The sequence below is a fragment of the Dreissena polymorpha genome, chromosome 13 (assembly GCF_020536995.1).
Source record: "Dreissena polymorpha isolate Duluth1 chromosome 13, UMN_Dpol_1.0, whole genome shotgun sequence".
Classification (NCBI taxonomy): Eukaryota; Metazoa; Mollusca; class Bivalvia; order Myida; family Dreissenidae; genus Dreissena; species Dreissena polymorpha.
Window position 1 is genome coordinate 37,084,668 of NC_068367.1, and position 26,268 is coordinate 37,110,935.

Here is a 26,268-nt window from a genome sequence, read left to right on the forward strand (position 1 = left end):
ACAGGACAGCCAGTGGTGGAGGAGTAATGGTATACTTGCGGTCAGACAGGACAGCCAGTGGTGGAGGAGTAATGGCATACTTGCGGTCAGACAGGACAGCCAGTGGTGGAGGAGTAATGGTATACTTGCGGTCAGACAGGACAGCCAGTGGTGGAGGAGTAAAGGCATACTTGCGGGCAGACAGGACAGCCAGTGGTGGAGGAGAAATGGTATACTTGCGGTCAGACAGGACAGCCAGTGGTGGAGGAGTAATGGTATACTTGCGGTCAGCCAGGACAGCCAGTGGTGGAGGAGTAATGGCATACTTGCGGTCAGACAGCCAGTGGTGAAGGAGTAATGGCATACTTGCGGTCAGACAGGACAGCCAGTGGTGGAGGAGTAATGGTATACTTGCGGTCAGACAGGACAGCCAGTGGTGGAGGAGTAATGGCATACTTGCGGTCAGACAGCCAGTGGTGGAGGAGTAATGGCATACTTGCGATCAGACAGGACAGCCAGTGGTGGTGGAGTAATGGCATACTTGCGGTCAGACAGGACAGCCAGTGGTGGAGGAGTAATGGCATACTTGCGGTCAGACAGGACAGCCAGTGGTGGAGGAGTAATGGCATACTTGCGGTCAGACAGGACAGCCGGTGGTGGAAGAGTAATGGCATACTTGCGGTCAGACAGGACAGCCAGTGGCGGAGGAGTAATGGCATACTTGCGGTCAGACAGGACAGCCGGTGGTGGAAGAGTAATGGCATACTTGCGGTCAGACAGGACAGCCAGTGGCGGAGGAGTAATGGCATACTTGCGGTCAGACAGGACAGCCAGTGGTGGAGGAGTAATGGCATACTTGCGGTCAGACAACCAGTGGTGAAGGAGTAATGGCATACTTGCGGACAGGACAGCCAGTGGTGGAGGAGTAATGGCATACTTGCGGTCAGACAGGACAGCCAGTGTTGGAGGAGTTATGGCATACTTGCGGTCAGACAGGACAACCAGTGGTGGAGAGTAATGGCATACTTGCGGTCAGACAGGACAGCCAGTGGTGAAGAGTAATGGCATACATGCGGTCAGACAGGACAGCCAGTGGTGGAGGAGTAATGGCATACTTGCGGACAAGACAGCCAGTGGTGGAGAGTAATGGCATACTTGCGGTCAGACAGGACAGCCAGTGGTGGAGAGTAAATGGCATACTTGCGGTCAGACAGGACAGCCAGTGGTGGAGAGTAATGGTACACTTGCGGTCATACAGGACAGCCAGTGGTGAAGGAGTAATGGCATACTTGCGGACAGGACAGCCAGTGGTGGAGGAGTAATGGCATACTTGCGGACAGACAGCCAGTGGTGGAGGAGTAATGGCATACTTGCGGACAGGACAGCCAGTGGTGAAGGAGTAATGGCATACTTGCGGTCAGACAGGACAGCCAGTGGTTGAGGAGTAATGGCATACTTGCGGTCAGACAGGACAGCCAGTGGTGGAGGAGTAATGGCATACTTGCGGTCAGACAGCCAGTGGTGGAGAGTAATGGCATACTTGCGGTCAGACAACCAGTGGTGAAGAAGTAATGGAATACTTGCGGTCAGACAGGAGGACAGCCAGTGGTGTAGGAGTAATGGCATACTTGCGGTCAGACATTGCTGGGGCTGTGACATTGAATTTAAAGACATTGAATCAATATCTGTAGAAGTAAATTTAAATGGGTCAAAATGGATAATATGTGGAGCATACAAACCACCGTCTTTATCTGATGCAACATTTCAAGACGATTTCAATATGACTATTGATAAAATACTGTCTAAAACTGATTATTGTATGGTAATAGGGGATTTACATTTTGATATGTTACTGGCCGAGAAATGTCAGCCTATTTTGAACTCATGTGATATTTTAATCTCACCAATATTTTAAAGAAACCTACTTGTTTTACAAAAAATGGTTAACCAACACTTTTAGATCTTATTTTAACCAACAGGTGATCTTTTATTAGTAGTACATTTAATTTTAATTTCGGTTTAAGTGATGTTCATAATACTATTGGAACACATTTTTAACATGAGGTAACACTACACAAGAAACGTTTTTGTACTTACAGAAGCTTTCAACAATTTTATACTGATGCTTTCAATAGAGATCTTTCACAAGCAATGTGTTATCTTGAACCGTGTGACAATGTCAATACCAATTATGTCAATTTTAGTAATACATTTATTAAAGTGGCTGACAAGCATGACCTAGTTAGAAGGAAAAGGGTTATAGAAAGGCCGGCCCCTTTTATTATTAGAGCGCTGAGGCAAGCAGTTTACAAAAAGAGATTGCTTTTAAATAAATATAACAAAGACAAATCTTCTTTAAACTGGGAAAATTTCAGAAAACAAAGGAATTTGGTTACAAAAATATCTCGAAAATCTATGAATAAATACTTCATCGACAGGTATGTTGGTGGTTGCCAATCCAAAAAATTCTGGCCTACTCTATTCTGGGCCCGTCCTTTTCTGACTGACACGAGAATTTACACTCATAAGGATATTGGAAATGATAGTATTCAAGTAAATAAGGAAGTGTGTCCCAGCACTCCCACCTAATAATCTTACTAGACTGCACCGCATTTTCCTGCTATTTATTTGTTTAAGTCAGGCATTTAATTTGTGAAGGGTCTTGTTCTGTGATGGGAAAACTTAGTATCCGGAGGGAACCCCGCCTGTCCGTTGTGGTGACCGCTAACCAATCTCACAAACGGGGATGAAACGAAGGGCGCGATGACGGGCCGAGATTCTTAATCTTGCGATAATTGCGGTGGAACGACGGCAGTAAAACGTGATGCGGAGCCGATGTCGGACAGATGTAAATACCGATTTGCAAGTATATATCGTCCCGATATCGTGCCTATATACAATTGTGCTGGATGTGATAGAGCTTATCCAACAAACGCCATATGCAGCTGTATAAAAAACTGTATACAATGTTCGACTGTTTACAAATTACGTCGTAAACAACATTGTTAGGCATTTAACATCGTGTGACGTACACGGCTCTATGTGACTATATTTAAGTTAACCCAATCGTGAGAAATCAAGCAGCGTTGGCTTATCTTAAACAGTGTTCAGTCAAATGTACAATCAGATTTGCAATTACATAAGATACAATCAGCCAAAGGAACAGAGCGATACATTGTCTTATGAGGCATTCAAAACGTAATTACAGCTATATCAAAAGCTTTAAAGGGGCCTTTTCACAGATTTTGGCATTTTTTAACGTATTCATTAAATGCTTTATATCGATAAATGTAAACATTGGATCGTAAAAGCTCCAGTAAAAAATCAAGAATAAAATTAAAAAAAGGAAAAGAACATTGCCCGGACCAGGTTTCGAACCAGTGACCCCAGGAGTCCTGCCAGAGTCCTGAAGTAAAAACGCTTTAGCCTACTGAGCTATTCCGCCGAGTACATATACTTGAAGTATTTTATACCTTATATAAGTAATCTTCGTAGTTTCACAAAATTTAACGACAAAAACAGAACTCTCCAAATTATTCAATCGTTTCGCGTTGCAACGCTTTATAATTTTTAGGTTTTAAAATCGTCAAAAGATGCATATAATAGCTATATTAGACCATGGTAAATGTTTAGTATTACTGTTTCCTCACAAATATCATAACTAAAACGACAATTTGCGAATCTGAAACAACTTTTTTCAATTTTGTCAATTTACCAAAGCGTGAAAAGATCCCTTTAAAAAAAATTATGTTACGTATAATAATTCGGTATCATAAAGTAACATACTCAAAAGCAACGAATATTTCGTACAATATTTAAAAAAAATTAAGTTAACACAAACATTCAAATTTCCTTAAAGCAATAGCCAAAATTTCAACGCTAGATGTGGTATGGTAACATACATTTAAAGAGATACAGAATGGTCGTATTAATTTGTGTGTGGAGCTCTTTATTCCATTTTAATTTCCCGCAATAATATCTATTCATACGCACCCGAACACTGTCTTGGTACATGAACATGTGTTTAAAATATTGCTCCGCAAAAAACTAACAAAAAGCATTTTGTATCTTGTTAAATCTATGTTACGAAACCACATCTATCGTTGAAATTTCGGATATCGCTATAAGGGACATTGATTTTTATGTGTTTACTTCATTTTGTCGCAATAATGTACGAACTATTATATGATTATATCATAAGTCGCCCGATGTAAGTCGCCATATTAAGTTTTTTATGACATGAACAGTTAAATCCTATCAAATAATATATATTTTAGAACTTATTTGGTGAACAATCTACTTGCTTTCGTGAAAACGAATTCTTGTATGTGTATTGTAAGTAATTTAACACATCAATTATAGAAATGAGTTCGCTTAAAAGTCCGACACACTTAAGGCGACACACCGATACATACACGTTAATCGTATCTGAACTGAAAGTTCGGTGTTTGTGTCGTATGAACATACTTATTTTTACATAATATTGCGAAATATTCTAACAGAGTGCATGCAAAGCATTCTTAAATGACCTTTTGACTGACCTGACAATATACACAATTGTAAAAACTATGATTTCGTCTATGTTCCGTTACCATGTCTTCCCTACTTTTATTCTAGTGTGTTATTCATCAACGTTTAAAGTGTTCGTTACGGTAATACGGTTATACAAAGAACGTTATTTTTGGCTTGAAATAAATTAAACCTGTTGTTGCTTTTATTAAAGCATTATATTTAAGGATTGGCTGTTAAAAGGTATTTACGAAGGCAGTCAGAAGAAAGGTCTATCTATAATACACGAACAAACAAACACTTCAAATGTTGATTCGTTTTTAAAGTACAAACTCAATCAGTCGAAACGACTGACACGAATTTAGTGAGGTTGGTTACTTAAAACTTGATATGCCCGAGATTCGATAATAAATCTCACAAAAGAATGTAAGAAAGAATAGGTTTTCATTTTATCGCTACGATATCACATGTACGCCCTGTGCATTTGCTTAACGCTAATGTAGGCAAACCACAAATTATAAACATATTTAATTAAGTGTTTAAATGTTTTCAAAGTGTAGCCTTACATATCCTTTACAATAACGTCGTGAACGAATGCAAATACGTATTTGGATGCAACAAATATAGTTCGAACTTCCTTATTTTTAACAAGTGGCCTTTAGAATCAAAATACACCGTTGACTTATTTACCGAACAAAACGCAAACAAGGACATATATAAGTGTTACTAATTCACGATTTTTATATTTAAATATTAATTTTTAAATATGTATCGTGTTAAAATAGCTCGAAACATCAAACTATCAAACAATGCTTCATTTTCAATATTGTCATTATATCATTAAAAGCATTTACAATCAAATTTATTTAACTTATTATAATTTGCTGCGCAGTGTTTGTTTGCTGGGGAGAGGGGCGGTCTGACGGCAACCTCCATTACTCGCACTCGAGTTTATGTTTTTAACCCATTTATGCCTAGTGGACTCTCCCATCCTTTTAAATAAGATCAATTTATTTCCAAAATTAGGGCTGTCTGGTATACTTATTTCTATATTTAGAATATTTCTTACAGAAATTCCTTTAAGCATCTGGGTCCACGCTGTTTGCCAATGCCTTTTTTTCTAGACGTTAGGCATAAATGGGTTAAGCTCAACGACTGGGTCATTCATGCTTACAATACCGAAATAATCTCTTTATAACTACGCTATAATCCATGTACACATTAGTGTTGTCAATGAATAATTAATAAAGTAAGTGACTGTTTCATAAATGTCTTCACCAATTTGACACAGTGTATATGTATGATATTGTATGTCTATTTCAAAAAAGATCGCCGACTCTTTTATATTTATGTCCTGTTGGTGGAAAAGAACAACACGCATCAACCAACACGTATGAACAAGGACTGTTTACCATAAATGCATAGGAGTACGTGTGAGTGCTCCCCACAAAGCATCGCTTCGTAAAAATCCGGAAAATGTGTCTTCAATTTCTGTAATAGGCTTCAAAAGGTCTTGTCAAGTTAAATAAATACACTAGCCAGACACCTGCTTTTTTATTCCGGTGTGTTGCCCATGTGTCAATCGTGATACATCGGCTATCTCCGGACTCCTCCGCCAAAAAAATATGGAATAAATCGTCTGCTGATCCTGATCCAGAGTGGCCCATGTGTTTGATTCTCTTTTGAAACCAGGTCTTCGTTGGGTTAACGTGTGGGCGAAGGAATTGAGCATGTGATATCCGGTCAATTAGTAACTCAAATATAAGTGTCAAACCTTGATGAAAATGCGTTTGTAGCAAGCTTTCGTAGTTTATGAATGTTTTCGGGCCAGTCAGGTCATTTTAAGCGGCGTCATTGTTATTAAATAACGAGGCAAACACCTTCCGCATTTTACTTGAATTTAGATAGAGTCATTTTGCTGAAACTCTTTGTGTAAGTGCTTACAGGCAGACCTGCAATATGGCTAAGGTCAAAGTAGAATATAAAAGTAAAAGTGTTCAAAACCGTTATAATATTCAATATCTTGCATTAGAATTGACATATTGTGCTTGAATGTTTTTAACAGGTGCAATACCTGCAGTCATAGCTTGTAATTTCTCCGTTAATAAAAAATAAGATTAAATAATTGGTAAAATATGGGAAACATGATTGTGTGGCATAGTCATGTTTCATGTTTTATTTGTCTATTATGCCCGTTCGCCCATAACATTGTTTCTAGTATTTTATTCTTTAACACTTTGAGTGCTGGAACCGGATTTTGAAGGCCTTTGCAAACAGTTTCCAAACAGGATCCAAACTGTTTGCTATTCTGATAGTATTCTTTGAAAAAAAATCGAAGAAAATGCTTATTTTAGAAATTCAGCAGACGACATTTTAGCAGAAGACAAATTTCCCAGCATGCAAAGGGTTAAGAATATAATTCTAGGATGAAGCGTCGGCATGTTTGTAGTCATTATGGCCAAAGTAGTTCCTCAAATACCGCTTCATTTACTTCTGATATACACGATTCTCAAATAATATACAATGTATTTTCTTACTTATCGCAAAATAAACAAAACAAGACATATATTTTTCAATACATTTTCTTTCTTTGGCTAAGAATCTCGGCAGTCTACTGTCTGCGTCAATCATAACAAACATCCAAATGAAATAATAATTACAATAAAATACATATTAACAGAATTAATGGTATTTACATAAAAAAAAACATTAAATTCATACACATATTTATGTTTTATATTCCATTACATTTTATGACAAACATAAATTATTTATCATCTAACCATTTAGAATAAAAACAAACACATTTGTTTAGGTGTCATGACAAGCAGGGTATTTTATTTCTTGAAACACACGCACGGAGTGGGTGTTTGTATCTGACAGGGCTTTCTACACATAAATGCAAGAAACAAATCTTCTGACGATCGTATGTGTTCAATGAGCAACAGATATCGACCCCAATGGCACCGCTCAGTTGAAGAGTCTCGAGACGTCAGTAAACGTTGCGACATCCTTCTCATAAATTTAAGAACTGAAACGATACTAAATCCATTCTGTAGAACACGTCGTTATACGTATCATTAAACATGCTCATGCGTTACATGTGAATAATTGAATATTATTAATACCCATCAGACGTCAAGCCTAAACTCAAAATCATACAATTGCACAATTTAACTACACAATTCAAAATCACAAGCCCAACCAAGGATGCCACGGCCCTTACAACCGCCCGTCCGCCGCCGATGCCCAAAGCGCACCGAGGACGCCCCCTATGCCCATCCACAACGCCTATTTGCGAAAAGTACATAAAAGTGAGGCATTAGTTTTGATAAAAGCAGCTGCGATAATTACAAGATTTATTCATTACCATCAATTAAGAGAAGTGCACATGACTTCACGTACACCCCAAACAATAATCGGTGGTAACGAACGATTCAGGTGTAACCGCGAGCGGGATACGCAACCCTACTGCTCATTTTTCATTTTTCTTTTAATGGCAGGGGGACGTATGAGGACCCATGGCTCAAGACCGGTGTCTAGGTGCCTTCATCACCTCCTGAAGCCTCTAATTTTAGAGAAATCTACAAATAATCAGCTGTTACTATATCGTAAACGTTAAGTATTCTTTTTAGAAAACTATGTAAATCCCATGATAAAATGTCCGGAACCAATGCCCCTTTCTATCTCAAGTCAGTCATCCGTCTGCTCTCATAAAACTCACTGAAACACATAAAACATAATATTAACATCAACACACAAACAGAGCATAAATAAATAAAACGATTTAAATCAAGTCTTCGCTCTACCCTGCTTGCCTGTCGAATGACTAAACCTACAAATCTGTGCACGAGGAAATCTTGATTTCCGCACCATTGGACATATATCACCTTCAAAAACCTGTATAACCAGTTTATTAATTCACACAACGATAATAAATACATTTATGTTTTATATTCCATTACATTTTATGACAAACATAAATTATTTATCATCTAACCATTTAGAATAAAAACAAACACATTTGTTTAGGTGTCATGACAAGCAGGGTATTTTATCGACAGAAAAAGAACGGGGCAAAAAAACAACGCACAACTAACAACATACAACACCAAGTACCATATATATTTACAAATCCAAACGAGAAGAAATAATTGTTTGTGTTTCATCCGAATCTCTCACGCAGCGATCCTAAGCGCCAACAGTCTTCCACTGCCCATGCTTTTTTAACACTCAGATACACCGCTATTTGCAACAGCAGTTGCTTCCCTTGACCGAAATGAATGCAACCCGTGAACATTAGGTTTAAGTCAAATTTCACGAAAGATGTGGTGCAAAATATCTAATTGTCTACTGTAACTCATCTGCTTTGAGCCAACTAAAATGTATTTATTCATTTTCTTACAATTTGTTATGTTTCTAAACGAAACATATATTGCAATATCTAGAATAGTTTCTACCAAGATACATTTTTTCAAGTAGAAGACAGGGCATAAAACTGCATTTGTTTTACAAAATGTCAAAACCTGTTCGCCCTTGCACAATTGAACCATTTTACTATGATTGAAAATAATAATAATAGCACAATCCTCAAAAAATCTTGTATCGCATCCTTTCAATTCAAAGTCCCCAAACCGCCAAACCCCCCAAAAAAACGCACCAAACACACCGTTACAAATCTCAAATCTAAGAATCAAAGCCTCTACACATCCGCTTTAGTCACTAAGCACCTCCGAACCAGCGGCCCAGAATTGGCCCTTTTCAATCCATCATCAGAAAACACAACCAGACCAGAATTACAACGACCACACGATCCCACAACCTCATGAGCACACGAAATGCCACACACAATCGCGTCTACCCCAGAGGCAGACAGACACGAAACACACACACACCAACATTTTAAATTGACTTTCTGTAACAAAACCGTTTCCCTTGCTTTCTTTTTTGCAAGTATTTTCCAATTTGAAATAAATATTACCCTTGCTATCTTTTTTGCAAGTATTATACTTTTAAAACTATTATGTTTAACCCTTGCTCTTTTTTTTGCAAGTACTATTTTTGCTTTCTTTTTTGCAAATATTCCATTCCTCGTGTACTGTACACGACTTCGTTAGCACCAGGTGCAAACGGACATACACCAACATGGTTTCTATACATACTTAATGGCTATACAAAAACAACATCCATTGAATCATTTCTACACATATAAACACGTGAAAAATCCCAACTATACCATAAGTATAGCAAAACAGTCAAACCATTCATATCACCGATTCACATATAAACGACATATAGTATAGTTAAATTTGAATAGCAAGAACATTTCTTGAAAAAGGTCTTGAACTGAAACAGAGTGATTATTACTCATACAAATAGTTTGCCCTTTGTCAAACACAATAATATCCTTCTCAAAGAGCATTTGTACATTACCAGCCTCAAATAAGAATGGCCAAAATGCTGCACTAGGCCATCTGTGTACCACCAAAACGCCATATGCGTTGCATTCTAGAAAGTGCAAAATTGTTTTTCCTACGACATAAATAGGGGCATCAACCAACTCAAATCGGTACCCCAAAACTGTGTAAAGCAATCTGCTTCTGTTTCAAAATCAAAGAATTTTGAATTATATCTTTAAGTATTTCCATTTTTAAAAGTAGCCAAGCGATCAATCAAAATCGGACCCGACCTACCATTTAAATACCCAAAGAAATCTCGTGAGATTTACCATTCATCTGTATTTCTCACTTTACTGATACTGGCAATGGAGTTTAATTCTCTTGGAACCCATTGTATTTCTAGTCCTATATTCACCTTCAAACACATACTTAAAATGCTTAGTGCTAGATCATGTTACTCAATTTTAGAACTCCCTACCTTTACCAACTTTACACGTGATTCAGAGTCAGAAAACCTCTTAACAGCAACCCCTTTAAAAAATTCCCATAGGCACGTAAAACTAGAACTACTCCATTAATTATTCTATAAGTAGAACATGTATTGCAATCGTCATTTGACCATATATCGTGAAAAATAAAACCTGACATATCAACAATATAAGCCCCACCGGCAAACCCACTTGCATCACTGTAAACTTTTAAAACTTCGACACATTTAGTTTTACTATAATGTCTTGATTGTATGCCATCTATGCGACCTAACCAAAATCTAAATTCGGAAATAAATAAGCTATCTGGTTCAAGGGCTATAACTCTATGCAATGACGGTCTAGAAACGATTTTAGAATAAAGATATCTAGTCTTTACCTAGCCAGACTACCAATAACAGTCATCATTGAAACAATTTTCCCCGTACATCTAGCTAAATCCCTTGCCGAAACCTTTGGCATGGAAGAAAATACCTTTAAAAGAGTATTTTTAAAATCAGTTATTCTTCTATCGGGAATTTCAAAAGAAAACATTTGGATTAATCCTACCCATTCTAGCCTCTGAACTGGTACTTATATTGACTTGTCCTCTTTGATCACAAATCCAGCTTCCGGCTTCATTCACGGCTACACTTGATTGACTAACAACATGAGGGATGTCTTTTAATTCTTCAATACAGCCATTATTTTACATATCCTGCACAGACTCGTTAATATCTGCTTATCTATCTGCTTTAAAGCTGATTGGTTATTTCCAGATACACATTTTTCAGGTAATTATAAGAATGGTAATTCTTAAGCGCCGACAATACAGTCAATTATATCAGGATTGACACCAATGATTTTCCGAAAAAAAAGGACATGCCTCTTTAAACTACATTTTACAAGAGAAAAACGTGAGAAATGATACTTTTCTTCACAATGTGCGTATTATATGTAAACCAAACACGTCAAACAATTCTCCTCTATCCCCGAGGGTCTACCTTCTTGACCGCTACCACGTGGTCGCTACGTGTGTCCATTTTCTGTGCCAGCCCTGTCCCCGCCGGCGAAGCGATCTCTCCTCTCACCCTGACTGTCCATATTAATAAATTACCAACGCCAATACGACACAAAAATAAATCAAATTTCACAATTAAATGTGGTTGAGAAAATAAATAAAACGATTTAAATCAAGTCTTCGCTCTACCCTGCTTACCTGTCGAATGACTAAACCTACAAATCTGTGCACGAGGAAATCTTGATTTCCGCACCATTGGACATATATATCACCTTCAAAAACCTGTATAACCAGTTTATTCATTCACACAACGATAATAAATACATATATTACCTTCCTCTTTCCAAAGCTCAATAAGGGAGAACCGCCAAACACACTCGATTTCCTCGTGCACACTTTCAGTGTGCCCAATGTTTCAGTACACTTTATTTCGGGAAAATAATTTTATTCTAATTCGTAAACTTAAACCATGAAAATTATATTAATCGAATTCAAACATATATTGTATTTGGTTGTTGCTACCCCCGTGCACAAAATTCTTTATCGGGAGCTGTTACTCACTCCTCACGCGCTGAACACGTGTTGTGTCCCACTATATATACGGTCCCGTAAAACGCGGAAGGGTGTGAAATAAACATTAATGGCTGTTATTCGCGTAAAATACAGATGTGCAAACATATGAAACATTATTTTTCGTGCATCGTGTTCACAAGTGGTCATCGCTTATTGGAATTTCCATTAAGGTAAAACAGTTTGAAAATTTATTGTTCAAGTATATTATTGTTGATAGTATTGTAGTTGTTGTTTTGTTATGGTGATAGTTGTTTCGGTGGTCATGCAATATCTAAATGGAATTGTTTGTTGTACACTGATTTCAAAATAATAAAACAAAACACATAAACAATATATACACAAGAATGCGTCGATGATTCTTTTCAAACGCCACGAATACACAAATTTAAAAGGGATGTGATATTAAAAATAAATATTTACTAAAGTTTTACTAAAAAAAGTGTGACGTAGAAAATGCCAGTGGATATTATTTTCATTGCGTAAGTCGATGCATTATATATATATATTTATTACACATATCGCAGATTTGTTAACAAGTGAATTTTATTACATTTTTGTAATACGAAAATATGTAAACAAGTCATTGTATTGTTAACTAAGACACAAGATCATATGGCTTGTAGTTATCATAATTGCGGAAATCTCTACTTGACACTCCAGCGCATAAAATGTCCGCATATATGAATCACGCTTTTTTCCGTACTATCTGTTCATCTTGAACATGGATTTAAAGGCAGAGTTTCTATTTAGGTCGAAGAAGAAAAATAAAACCAATATTTAATCAATGTAGTACAATATGAATCGCAGTGACTTGGTTATTGTCTTGTTTCAATTGAGTTAGAAGAAAAAAAATAAAACGAATTCTTTATCAATTTAGTACAATCTTAACCGCAACAACTCGAGAAAGTAAGTTTTAGTACAATCTTAATCACAACGGCTTGAGAAAGTAATTTTAAGTACAATCTTAATCGCAGCGAATCAAGAAAGTTAGTTTTAGTACAATCTTAACCGCAGCGACTCGAGAAATTACGTTTAAGTACAATCTTAGCCACAGCTACTCGAGAAAGAACGTTTTAGTACAGTCTTAACCGCAGCGACTCGAGAAAGTGTTTAAGTACAATCTTAACCACAGCTACTCGAGAAAGTACGTTTTAGTACAATCTTAACCGCAGCGACTCGAGAAAGTTAGTTTTAGTACAATTTTAATCGCAGTGACTCGAGAAAGTACGTTTAAGTACAATCTTAACCACAGCTACTCGAGAAAGTACGTTTTAGTACAATCTTAACCGCAGCGACTCGAGAAAGTACGTTTTAGTACAATCTTAACCGCAGCGACTCGAGAAAGTACGTTTTAGAACAATCTTAACGACAGCGACTCGAGAAAGTACATTTAAGTACAATCTTAACCGCAGTGACTCGAGAAAGTACGTTTAAGAACAATCTTTACGGCAGCGACTCGAGAAAGTACGTTTAAGTTCAATCTTAACCACAGCGACTCGAGAAAGTACGTTTAAGAACAATCTTTACGGCAGCGACTCGAGAAAGTACGTTTAAGTTCAATCTTAACCACAGCGACTCGAGAAAGTACGTTTAAGTACAATCTTAGCCGCAGCGACTCGAGAAAGTACGTTTGAGTACAATCTCAACCGCAGCGACTCGAGCAAGTACGTTTTAGTACTATTTTAACCACAGCGATTCGAGAAAGTACATTTTAGTACAATCTTAACCACAGCGACTCGAGAAAATACGTTTTCGCAGTCCTACACCATTTGACTTGATACGAGCACACGATTTTGAGTCACCATTTCGTATTATAACTTCTATGAAAATGGCTCTGAATATTTTGACGTAACACAGACATGACATTAAATAACTGTTGATGACTGTATGTTTTTTTATACCTTCCCGGCCTCTGATAATATCATATTGATAAGGATATGCACTTACAGGCAGAAATCTTCCAATTCTTTATTTATTAAAGTTAATGTAGTGCATAACATAAAGGGCTCCTATTGCATTGCTTACAAAGCAGACATTCATATTGAGGGGTTCAGATTGCATTGCTTAGCAAGAAGACATTTATATCGAGGGGTTCCGATTGCATTGCTTCCAAGCAGACATTTATATCGAGGGTTTGCGATTGCATTGCTTCCAAGCAGACATTTATATCGAGGGTTTGCGATTGCATTGCTTACAAGCGGATGCCATACAGCATATGAATAATGAATTAAGATAATCATAAATAAAGGTCTATCATAAAAGACAACTAGCCGATCCTCTACTTACAGGGGTGACGCTTTAATTAACACACTCTTAACTTACATGTTCTTTAGTAAGTCGCAATGAGGTGATTCGTGGTAACAACATATTTAGCTGTGTGAACAAGATAAGTTAGAGGTTGATGTTAATATGAAACAGCGTGGGGAACTAGATAACCAACGCGTGAAAATGATACAATCATTCAGTAAAAAACGCACAGTTTTCGTTACACAATCTTTGAAACGACATATATTCAAAGACATACCGTATCATACATATCTGTGTCACATTAGTGAAGACAGTGGGATTTAATATGTTTTGTAAGCATGAATGACCCAGTTGTTGAGCTTAAAAACATAAACATCATCTCGAGTTCGAGTAATAGAGGTTGCCCGTACACCGCCCCCCTATCATTACCAGCAAACAAACACTGCGCAGCAAACTTCCAGTAGTAACCTTACCTATCTGTACCAGCAGACATTTTTTTTTTCAAAAATTTGTATATTATTTTAGATTGTAGTTAAATAAATTTGATTGTAAATACCGTAAGTGATATAATGACACAATGAAAAATGAAGTTATGTTCCATAGTTTGATGTTTCGAGCTATTTTAACATGATGCTTATGTAAAAATTAACATTCAAATTAGAAAAAGGCATGTATTATAACTACATATATCTGTTATTGTAAATAAGCCAACGGTGTATTTTGATTCTAAAGGCCAGTCGTTAAAAATAAGGAAGTTCGAAATATATTTGTTGCATCCAAATACGTCTTTTCATTCGTTCGCGTTTTTGTAAAGGCTATACAAACCATTGCACCTGGTTGACCGATTTTTGTTCATTGACAAAATCACTCGTATTTTACTTTAAACGGGTTAACAATCTCACTGTCTTAAGCTAACAATGAGTCAGTATTCATGCTCTATACCTATCATCCGATTGTGCATAAATGATTGGAATGTCGACGTGTTATTTGTTGAATTTCGGAGATCTTGGGTATCTTTGTGTTTGATTAATAAGCAAAGTAGGATTATGACTTTGGAATTAATTCCGTAGAAAAGGACACTTAATGAATTGTGATAAATGTTCACTTCATTTTAATATAAGTATATGTGTGAATTAATATACAAGACTTAAGTTATTTTCTTTTATAAAATTCAAATTTTATGTAACTTAATTTAGGAGTTAGTTTAATACACGAAAGGATTAGTCTAAGAGCATTTATAAATATTTTGTAAAATAATTTGTGCTGCTCTTTGTTGTGCAATCAGGGAATCGGAACAAAAAGAAGAAAGCGCACGTGGGAAAAAAGTAAGTTAATAGTTTGTTCGAACCTCCAAGAAATCAACAAATACATCTGCCAGCTAATAGGGTCGCGCTCTGAGAAAACGTGTTGCACAGGCTAATCAGGAACGACACGTTCCATCTCAACCGAATTATCATCAAGAAGAGTCTTCCTCCTTCAAACGTAAACTACTTTAAACGTGGAAGTCCTGATTAACTTGTGCACGTGCTAATCTGGGTCAACACTGTGCGCACATGCATTAAACCTCTGTTTCAAAGAGCACTCTCCAATTATAAGCGTGCAGACTTAGATCAATTAGCGAAACATTTGGTCGTAAAATCTGGAACACCGATTAAACACTTAACATCATCATCAACAGCAGCACAAACTCTACAGCAATACACCTCAGCTAGCATGCGCAACTTACAACAGCATCGATTAAACAACGAACTTCAGCATCAGCAGCAAGACAAACCCACCAACAACAAACATCAGCTTTCATGCACAACTAACAACAACACCGATTGAGCACCTAACATCATCAGCAGCAGCAACAATAACTTAACAATATCAAACATAAGGTTTCATGCACAACAAATAACAACACCGCTTGAACACCCAACAGCATCATCAAGAGCAGCAAAAACTCAACAACAGCAACAAGCATCAGCTATCATTTACAACTAACAACAATACACCATTACCAACCGCAGCACGAATTCCACTGAAACAAACTTCTGCTATTATACACAGCTTACAACACCACCGATTGAACACCCAACATCATAAGCAGCAGCAACTCAAACTTAACAAGAACAAACATCAGCTTTCCTACACAACCAAAAAAAAAACACCATCACCAAAAAAGAACAAGACAACAAACAAAAAGAACAAAACGTTAACGAACAACCAACTAAAACTCAACAACCCACACAACGAAAACAAAAACAACGACACCAACATCCAAACAACTAGCAACCCTACCTTAACAACAAAGTACCATACAAGCACCTGAACAACAACGAAAACCCAAACATCTTAATCAACATCGACAGCAAAAACACAACCAAGTAGAACAATACCATCTGCCAATAATCGTATATAGAAATACTCTAGTATGGCATAACATAGTTCTGATAAATATTATTCTTATACATGACCCTTATGTATCACCCTAGGTCCCGAATATGGAACGAACGAGCATCACCGTTTCCGGCCCTCTTTAGAAACAAGCATGTGGTCGATATTATGCAACAAGTAATCATTGGAGCCACGTTTGGCGAAAATTGTACTGAATGCATAAGAGTAAAGGTACAGCCCAGTGTTATCCGCGCGGGCTTATCACGGGCTAAACTTTCCGCTTGACTGTATGAAATTTTAGCCTCTTATAAACAAAAATCCAATTTAGGCGGAAAGTGTCGTCCAAGATAAGCCTGGGATAACAATGTATGCACATGCATTAACCCATTCATGCCTAGCGTCCTGAAAAAAAAGGACATTGCAAACAGCGTAGACCCAGATGAGACGCCGCATGATGCGGCGTCTCATCTGGGTCTGCGCTGTTTGCTTAAAGGAATTTCTGTAAGAAATATTATAAATATAGAAATAAATATACTTGACATCCCTAATTTTGGAAATAAATTGATCCAATTTAGAAGGAAAGGAGAGTCCACTAGGCATAAATGGGTTAAATTCAGTTTTCGCAGAATGGGGCTTATTATAATATCTCTAAATGTCTTCGACACAGTCAGCTGATTACTTGATAAGCTACTTACCTTTATGCCATAGAACAACCCACCTCTTGGATCTTAAGAAACTTACAGGTTAAAGGTTCAGGTTTAGAGGCTCTTACGATGACGTACGCATCTTGAACCGACCTTCAACTTTATCCTTTAATCTCCTGATCACTAGCAAAAAAGTCGAACTCTTGGTAGGATCTAAAGATACTAAAGGGTTAAAGGGTCCTTTTCACGTTTTTGGTAAATTGACAGAATAAAAAAATGTTGCAGATTCGCAAGTTTTCGTGTTAGTAATGATATTTGTGAGGAAACAGTAATACTGAACATTAACAATGCCCTAATTAACCCATTATATGCATCTTTTTACGATTTAAAACCTGAATATTATAAAGCGTTGCGATGTGAAACGATTTAATAATTTGGAGAGTTCTGTTGTTGTCTTTATATTTTGTGATACTACGATGATTGCTTATATAAAGTACATGTATAAAATACATCACTCATTGTATGATCACGGATGGCCGGGTTGTCTAAGTGTTAGACTTTTACTTCAGGGGTCTGTGGTTCGAGTCCAGTTGCGGGTTACTTTTTTTCTTTAATTTTATTCTTGTTTTTTACTGGCATTAAAAATCATATTTTAAAATTTATCAATATTATAAAGCATTTAATGTCAAACTTCAATACATGCCATAATCTGTGAAAATGTCCCTTTAAATGTTCGGGTTAAGAGCCGATAACGAGGACTTATGTACCTTTATCCGATTCTCACATTAATGCCCTGATAAATGGGATACAAGTCGACCTGTCCGCTTACTTTCCTCTTAGGTATGCATTCAAACACATCGTGGGTGGAGTGGCGCAACTGTGAGATTAATTTTCTGTTCAAATTTACTTACTTACTGTGCTTAGGATTAAATGTATGAACTTTAAATCCACAATGAAGTACATGTAGTTTGTATTAAAGAAGCTAACTTTAAAAATAATTGTTTTTATATGTTATATATAAACAAAGTAACAGCTTTATTTTAAATAAAAGATTCATGTACAACTAAAAGGATACAAGTAACCATCCCAATATAAACAAAGAGACCAGCTTTAATCATTTCCCACTCAGAAGCAAAGTGAAAATGGCTATGTGCAAGCAGCATAAACCAGAACAGCCTGTGAGTTACTCGCAGTCTATTCAGATTTTAGGCTGTTTGCTGTTCATCAGTATCTTAGGGCTGGAAATGAAGCCTTTAAAACTTGAATACAGTAATAAAGGTCTTTTATTAAAGTTAACTTTCTATGAGACTAAACATGCGTCAAAATACGTATCTAAGTAATCAAGGGTTAAAGCGGCCTTTTCACGTAAATTAATTCAATTGAAAAAACATGTTTCAGATTCGCAAATTTTCGTTGTAGTTATGATATTTGTGAGGAAACAGTAATACTGAACATTTACCATGCTCTAAAATATCCATTATATGCACCTTTTGACGATTTAAAAACCTGAAAATTATAAAGCGATGCAACGCGAAACGATTGAATAATTTGGAAAAATCAGTTGTTGTCGTTATATTTTGTGATACTACGAGGATTGCTTATATTTATCATGAAATACATCACTGGCCATGAGCACGGATGGCCGACTGGTCTAAGCGATATACTTTAACTCAAGTGCTCCAGGGGTCAGTGGTTCGAGCCGAGTTGCGGTATACTTTTTTCTTTCTTTAATTTTATTATAGTTTTTTTTACTGGAGGTTTTTAGATCCGAAGTTTACATTTATAAATATAAAGCATTTAATGACAAACTTCAATACATGCCAAAATCTGTGAAAAGGACCCTTTTAAAGCACGGGGTAGCAAGTGTCAGCTATCTACACGCCCACTCGTAACCAAACTTGACCTACAAAATATACAGCATCTACATCTACATCATACGTCGGCGCAATCACACTTGATTATTACGCGACGGGTGGTGCTAGGTTAAGAGAAAGATATGAAATGATAGGATAGATAGAAGAGATTTGATAGTAAAAAGTTTTGCCAGCTTCGTTTTCTCCTCTTCAACCCAGACCTCTCCGGTTACGGTGGCCGCGGCCGCGGCCGGCACAGCAATGGGAATCACTAGGGGTTACTTGAAGCTGGGCACCTAACAGTGATTAGAAGGTGAGTGGGGAAAGCAACTGCTTGAAGGATACCAAGTCAGGGGCCTCTGCAACTGACGCAGAGAGGTGGTTCCAAACGGATATGGTTCGTGGAAAGAATGAGTTCTTGTGGTAAGATGTGGATGTAGACGGTTGGTGGTACTTCTTGTTATGGTCCTTAGAGCGACTTGGGGATTGTACAAGGTATTGGTTGGCTGGGATATCCACCAGGTCATTGATGATTTTGTACAGCATGGTGAGTTGCGCTTTGGTCCGTCGTGACTCAAGCGTTTCCCACCCCAAGTGCTCGATCATGGAGGATACGCTACTGGTGTTGTGGTATCGGTTGGTCACGTATCCAGCAGCCCTTCTCTGTACCATCTCAAGCTTGTAAACCAGGTCCTTTGTAAAAGGGTTCCACACTGTGGAGCAATACTCAAGGCCTGGCCGGACAAGAGAAGTGTAGCAGTCTCCATTCAAGAGCGTGCATATAACGTAACCCTAAAGATAACAACTCATCCTAGTGCGTGGGTTCGCCCCCATATCATTATCGATTAAACATACGCGCTATCATACTTAATACATACCGAAGACTTACATTATTATCTAAAATAGTTTGATTTAAACGTAATATGTTCTTTTACTAGATCTCAGCATACTATTCCCAACTTGTTTATGCAGCTAGAATCCTTAAAAAATGTATGCAAAAATCTCAATAGTTAACCATTTACGGATATTTTGCACATATTTACCGACCTTAATACCTACAGATAACAAATAAAATGAAATATAATAGCACTTTCAATACTCAATTTAACAAGACAAGTGTTTGTTTTTTTCATTTCCGTAGCCCGTTGCACAACATCGGGTTTTGGGCGGTAATTAAACTCGGGTAGAGGTTAATTGGTCGGGTACATGTTAGTATATTTCCCGTACCCGTGGTACATTTAAGTATACTTAACAGTTACCAGTGTACATTTAAGTAGTACCCGAGCCGAGAATCATGACGTTAAATGGGGGATGCAGTGTACCAGTTCTTACAACGGATACCAGGAGCGCCTCTGGAATCGGCGCGTTTCCTCTATCTTGCTATAACTCCCCACTGATACATATCTCTGGGCGGAGAGCGAGAATCATCACAGAGATGGGCATTGGGGCCCTTTTTGTCCGCATGAGCCCCTTTTCCCTCTGGCGCGGTGTGTCAGGCGTGTTCTCATGGTGCGCGGCGGTTTAGGTCTCTCTGCATGGGATGATGGATCAAGACATGGGCGGCATGGATATCCTCATGCGGGATAGGCGATGAAGTGGACCTCTCTAGCGGTGTCGGGTTCCTCCCTAACAATAATCAAAATCCCGAATTGTGCACCACCAACACAAACATTAGATTCCACAACGCGTACCTTTGGCCTCTAAATTAGATTATACTAAAGTAGGAAGGCACAATAGAACCATTTCAAAGAATTCATGGCTCTTTTTTATTTCGGGCTCTAAATTCCCTCTCAATAGGTCGGGTTCCTTTCAAAATTACGTCGTGAAGACGCAGAGGGACTTAAAACCTAGAATCAAACACGGATTTTTTAAATTCTTATTTGGATATTCATATGTGAATACCGAATACTCTTCAAATCCGATAACAGTTTATATTGCCCTTAGCGGTCGAAACCTGGATTTATATCCGTTCATCAAAAATCATTATCATTTGTAATACTTACAATATAGATTATAAGATCTTTGCTAATGGAATCTTCCGGTCTCAATTACTTAAATTCACAAGAACATCTAGGGTATAGTTATATCGTTTTCCTAACACCAAGAAATGACTAAGTATCTACTCTAAATCAGTATTAAACCGTTGTTGTCATTTTATTAAAAAAAAAAGAAAACGTTGCAGTCAGATATAGGGCTTACCATTTATTTCAAGTAACCGTTTTTGTTGCGTTAAAAGTCATTATGACTGATAATTAATTTAAAGAAAAATCAATGTAAATAAAAGTGTTAAATTGTTTGCGTCTTTATAAGGTCAATTCTTGATCGCGAAGTATAAGTATAGATACATTTGATTGATTTGTGGATTGGTAGAGAACAATCCATTTTCACACAAAGTGCGTATGCACTGGGCTTAAAGAATGTTGCATATTATTAATTTACAATCCTGTAAACAAAACTGAGGTTTGAAAGCACCACTGGTTGTTGATCTTTTAGTCTGTATATAAAGCAAGCCTTTTTTATGACACGTCTATGTACGGGGTGGAGACCACCTACCGAGCCCTATAAACATTGTTGATTTAATCAATTTAGATGCACATAAATGTTATTTTCCTTATGACGAATATTCGGATACTTAATCACAGTCCGAATACTAGCACAGTAACCGGATATACGTTGACATCCCGATGAAAAATGTACAGCATTAACATTATGGTAACATTATACTAAGTAATTTTGTCATGACGGGCTATGCTATGGCGGCATAAAGGGGACATATGAATTTTTCTTCTCTATATCTACCGCGTGCGCACTTCACGCGATAGCTTTCACATACGCAAGCGATAGCTATGCAATGCATACGCGATAGCTATGACGTGCGCACGCGATATATATGCCGTGCGCATGCCTTTATTGGAGATTAAAACGTATCGAATTGTATACCATTTTGTTAGTACTGCACTAACAAAATTGGACCGATTGTATTCATTAATAGTTGGTCTGATACATATTCCCATTGGTCCGTTATCACGTGGAAAAGCTATCACGGGCAATCGTTATAGCTACCGCGCGATCCCTTAAAAGCCATCGCGTACGCACGTTATAGAAACCGCTTTATTTAATATTTCATATGTGCCTTTTATTCCGCCGTTCTTTAAATATACAAATATATGAACATATTTTACTCGTAGGTGTGTATTACAGTTTTTACACCAATTAAATCTTATAGGGTAAACATTGGTAATCACTATTAAATCACTGAAATATGATAAAGATAGAGATTGAGGTCAAATATTGCGATGAGGCGGGTTACATTTCACTAGAAAACGACACGAAAACAAAGATGCAAAAACAGACAATTTTGTTTCGTGTAAAGTTCTTTATTGCAAACCACATGACGTATGTGTTTTATTGATTACACCAATTAAGCTAAGAATGCCCTTTAAGAAAAGGTATGGTTTAGTGGTTCTCTATATGCAAAATGTTGAATTTATATTGCGTTAAAGGTAAAGCTTCATTGCATTAAATTACATATGGATTTGAATAAGTGTAGTGTGACCTTATTAGAAAATCAAGATTCTCACTGATTATTGCCAAGATAAAATTTCTAGAATCGATCGTATCGACCATGCTCCGCAACTTGATACCACAGCAGCAGGAATGTTGCATATAGCTCCTAAACACACGCCTGACTTGCTCATTAAGCCGGTTGAAAAAAAACACTTCAAGAACTCCAATACGAAACGTAAATACTATGATTCGATGAAACGCGCTGTTGGAACGTTTCTATCTTTCGCAGTATTTTAAGTTTTTTTTATTGAGACTCGGCTTCGACTTCAGCTGTTAGCACCGTGTGAACGGAATCTTGGTGCTCAATGATTAATAATCAGTTTTACTGCTGATGTTGAGTAGACGCTAGATAATTTATTTTTGTGTTTCTGGATGTATGACGTGTTCAGTTATCGACACTTCCGTGTGTCTGGATTAAGAGTTGTGTAGTTGTCGAAACTGATTGCTGATATGCAAAACACTTCCGCATTCACGGGTCTGGATTATATCTTTGTTTTTCTTGAGACTAAATGCTGATGTAAAGCGCTATAAGCGTTCAAAATTGTGAATTGAGAGTTGAGTACTTCTCTTCACTTATATATTAGGCCATGAAAACCCTTTAAAACGAGTTTGGTTATGTGAATTAGATTTTGTATTCTTTGGCACTTTTTTTGTTGATAGTGCAAAAACGCTTCCGCATTCGTCGGTCGGAAAGTAGTCTTCTATTTTATTTTATTATGGCATAAATATGTGAATTGACAACGCAAGACGCGTTTGTCATTTTGGATTTTATTTTGTATTTTTGTGTCACTTATAGCTTCTGTGAAAGCAAAATCAGCGAATTATCTATTAATTGTGTTACCATGGCTTCTCACTACAGTAAGAGTGGCTCTCGATCGTGTAATTGCATGGAAAACGGATCGTGACCTGTCAAAGCAAATGACCTTGGGGTCAACAGAAGCGACAACTTTATTGCGCAATACCGCCACTTCCAAGGTACGTTGATATGTATAATTGGTGATAGTTTTCATACTACACTATGACAGTCTATAGTTATCAATATTATACTGATATTAACCAGCGTTGTTAGTTTCTTCGTAAATACATAAATTTCACACGCGATAAATCAATGTCGCTTGCGATGATTAAAGGTATATCTGTTCAAATGGCAACATTTTTACAATATATCGTACGCTATCCAAATACTTTCAAAGGAAATATTACATAAAAACGTGTCGCTAAACACACATTTACCTGATATATTGTAATACTGCAACCCCCATCGCCGGAACGAATCAGACGAAGTGTATTCTTGATTAACTTTGAACGTTTGTGCGTCATCATTGGACCCAAACCTGTTTGACTAAGTACTCGTGTATTGACCCTTGTCTCGTGTAGTTGTGCATCTGCAAATTGTAATATCTTACATCTACAGTTGCTTTAGTTGCCCAGTTATCAACCGAGAAATTCTTGTACTTTATCATACCGTCTTAATTGCTTTATGGAAGGACACGAGGAGTTGTGGATATTCGTCACCGCTGGGACCAGCGCTAATTGATACATTCAACAGACTCAAGAATGTCGGCATCAGTTCCATAGTTTGAACGTCAATATTTTCACAAACGCCACAATTAATACGAGGCCTATTCATCGTATGAATATCATTGACGGTACTTGTAATTATAGTCAAGGGACCCCATAACGAATCATCGCCATTAGTCGGTGCATCAGTTCAATCAATTTGCTCATTGTAAATAAATAATGAACGTGCTAAAATTGGAGAAATGGAATTGGAGAATTTAGATATGTTCACATAATTTTATACTTGGTTTTGTTAAACGATTATCTAAGGGTTACGTCATAGAGGGGAGATGCGATTTCATAGCAATAATGAATATCACATTAAATAGTAAAGATTGAAGAGGACACAATCATTTTTAGAAGTATAATATTCTTGCGCTGTGTGAATCAAAGGAAACTCTATACAAATGCTTCAACAGTTTGCAGGTAGTAACGTGGAATGCATCTTTATCATAAAAAAGCTTAGAGAGAACAGATTTGTCTTTAAATATATATTCCGCTTGGTACATGTGAAATAAAGGAGGTTCTAGATAAAAAGCTTGAAAAAAGTGTGTCGTTGTGTAATAATAAAATTGTGCTAAACTGATATCTAACCTCTAGCAATAACACTCGTTGGAAAAAAACGGTTTTCCTGATAGTCTTTTATTGAGTATCTGATGAATTTCTTTGAGAAAAATGACTCATGCGTCGCAGTTTAGAATGTTCTATCGATTCTCTCTTGAAAAAAAAAACGTTTACTTTTAGCATCGTTAATGAATTCGGCGGATGAAGTAAATGCGTACAATAATATTAAAATAGAATTGAACACTTGATGAGTTCGGCGGATGAAGTAAATGCGTACAATAATATTAAAATAGCATCGAACACCTTCATTTTCCGGCAAAATCATATTAGTTAAACAGTTACAAATGTTAGTTCAAATAAAAGTATAATTAGTCTGAAACCGGTCGTCTTTAACAACAAATAATCGTTAAATGATGCCGCCTCTGTGTTAAATATACTTAATTTGGGGTTTTAAGCTGTGTTTGTTAGCTCAGAGCAGGTTGACAACGACCGTAAAAATTAAAGATTTTTTTTTGCATTTTTGAAGAAGTGTCACTCGAATGTTTGGTGCAACTAGATTTTTTCTATGCAACTTTTACAAACATTGCGATAATTGTCATTTGGCATCGTATATGGACTGGGGGACATTCAATTCCTTAATTTTCAAATGAATACCCTATTACCCATATGCATGATTGGAAACGAAGTTAACAGTTTCGGCTTGGAATTTTTTCTTCAGGAATGGACTTTAACACAGAAATCTGTACTCTAGCTTTTAAGTTTGTTTCTATGTAATGCGATTTTGTTGCAAAATATAATTGCTATTGATTGTGTACGAGGGACTGATTTTATTCGATGTTTTTCCATATATGACTAAAGTAACATACATATTCACAATCAACGAATCTTTCGTAAAATATTTCGTAAAATAAAGTTAACCCATAAAAAATCATCGTTCCTTATCGCAATCGTCCAAGTTTCAGCGCTAAATGATGTGTGGTAGCATAGATTTAACGAGCAACAAATTGGTAGTTCTTTTGTTTTTTGTGGCACAATATATATTCCATTTTAATTTCAGCAATGATATCTATTCATACGACACACGAACACTAAGTTGGCACATGAACACGTGTTGAATATTATTGTCCTACAAAAAGTAAAAGCAGGTTCATTTTAAATCGTGTTAAATATATGTTACCAGACCACATCTAGCGTTGAAATTTTGGCTAGCTGGGACTAATGTCTCACAGCTAATGAAAACTTGCGGACCTTTTCTATATTTATCTACTCTTTTTGCGACAGAAACTATTTAACTGAAAATTAATATTTATCAACTAAATTGTTTAATCAGTTATGAATGAAATAAATAAGAAATAGGATACAATTCTATTATATTTTATAATCTTACACAGGCCAATCTCTTTTAGCTTAAAATTTAACTAAAATTTCTTTAACTAAAGATTTTAGAAATTCTTGTTATTTTTTATATTAATGTTACATAATTGTTTTTTTGGATTTGTCAACGAA

General features: G+C 36.8%; 2 protein-coding genes and 1 long non-coding RNA gene across 6 annotated transcripts in view; 1 reads left to right on the forward strand and 2 right to left on the reverse strand.

Moving 5' to 3' along the window:
• Positions 1-441: 441 nt before the first annotated feature.
• Positions 442-1,638, reverse strand: LOC127854589 (uncharacterized). Its single transcript, XM_052389651.1, has 2 exons — positions 1,350-1,638; positions 442-1,004 (listed from the first exon to the last, which is right to left on the reverse strand). The coding sequence occupies exons 1-2, from the start codon at positions 1,636-1,638 to the stop codon at positions 442-444; spliced, it is 852 nt and encodes a 283-aa protein (XP_052245611.1).
• Positions 1,639-7,054: 5,416 nt separating this feature from the next.
• LOC127854890 (uncharacterized) lies at positions 7,055-11,718 on the reverse strand. The gene is made up of 2 exons (XR_008037185.1): positions 11,648-11,718; positions 7,055-8,378 (listed from the first exon to the last, which is right to left on the reverse strand). It is a non-coding gene; the product is annotated as an uncharacterized LOC127854890 (long non-coding RNA).
• Positions 11,719-11,920: 202 nt separating this feature from the next.
• Positions 11,921-26,268, forward strand: part of LOC127854871 (inositol hexakisphosphate kinase 1-like) — a 31,858-nt gene continuing 17,510 nt past the window's right edge. For 2 of the 4 annotated variants that reach the window (XM_052389965.1, XM_052389962.1), the window contains exons 1-2: positions 11,921-12,118; positions 23,498-23,613. The gene's annotated coding sequence lies outside the window, so the exon portion shown is untranslated. The remainder of the gene's footprint in view (positions 12,119-23,497; positions 23,614-26,268) is intronic. The other 2 variants (XM_052389969.1, XM_052389964.1) reach the window with 1 other exon arrangement.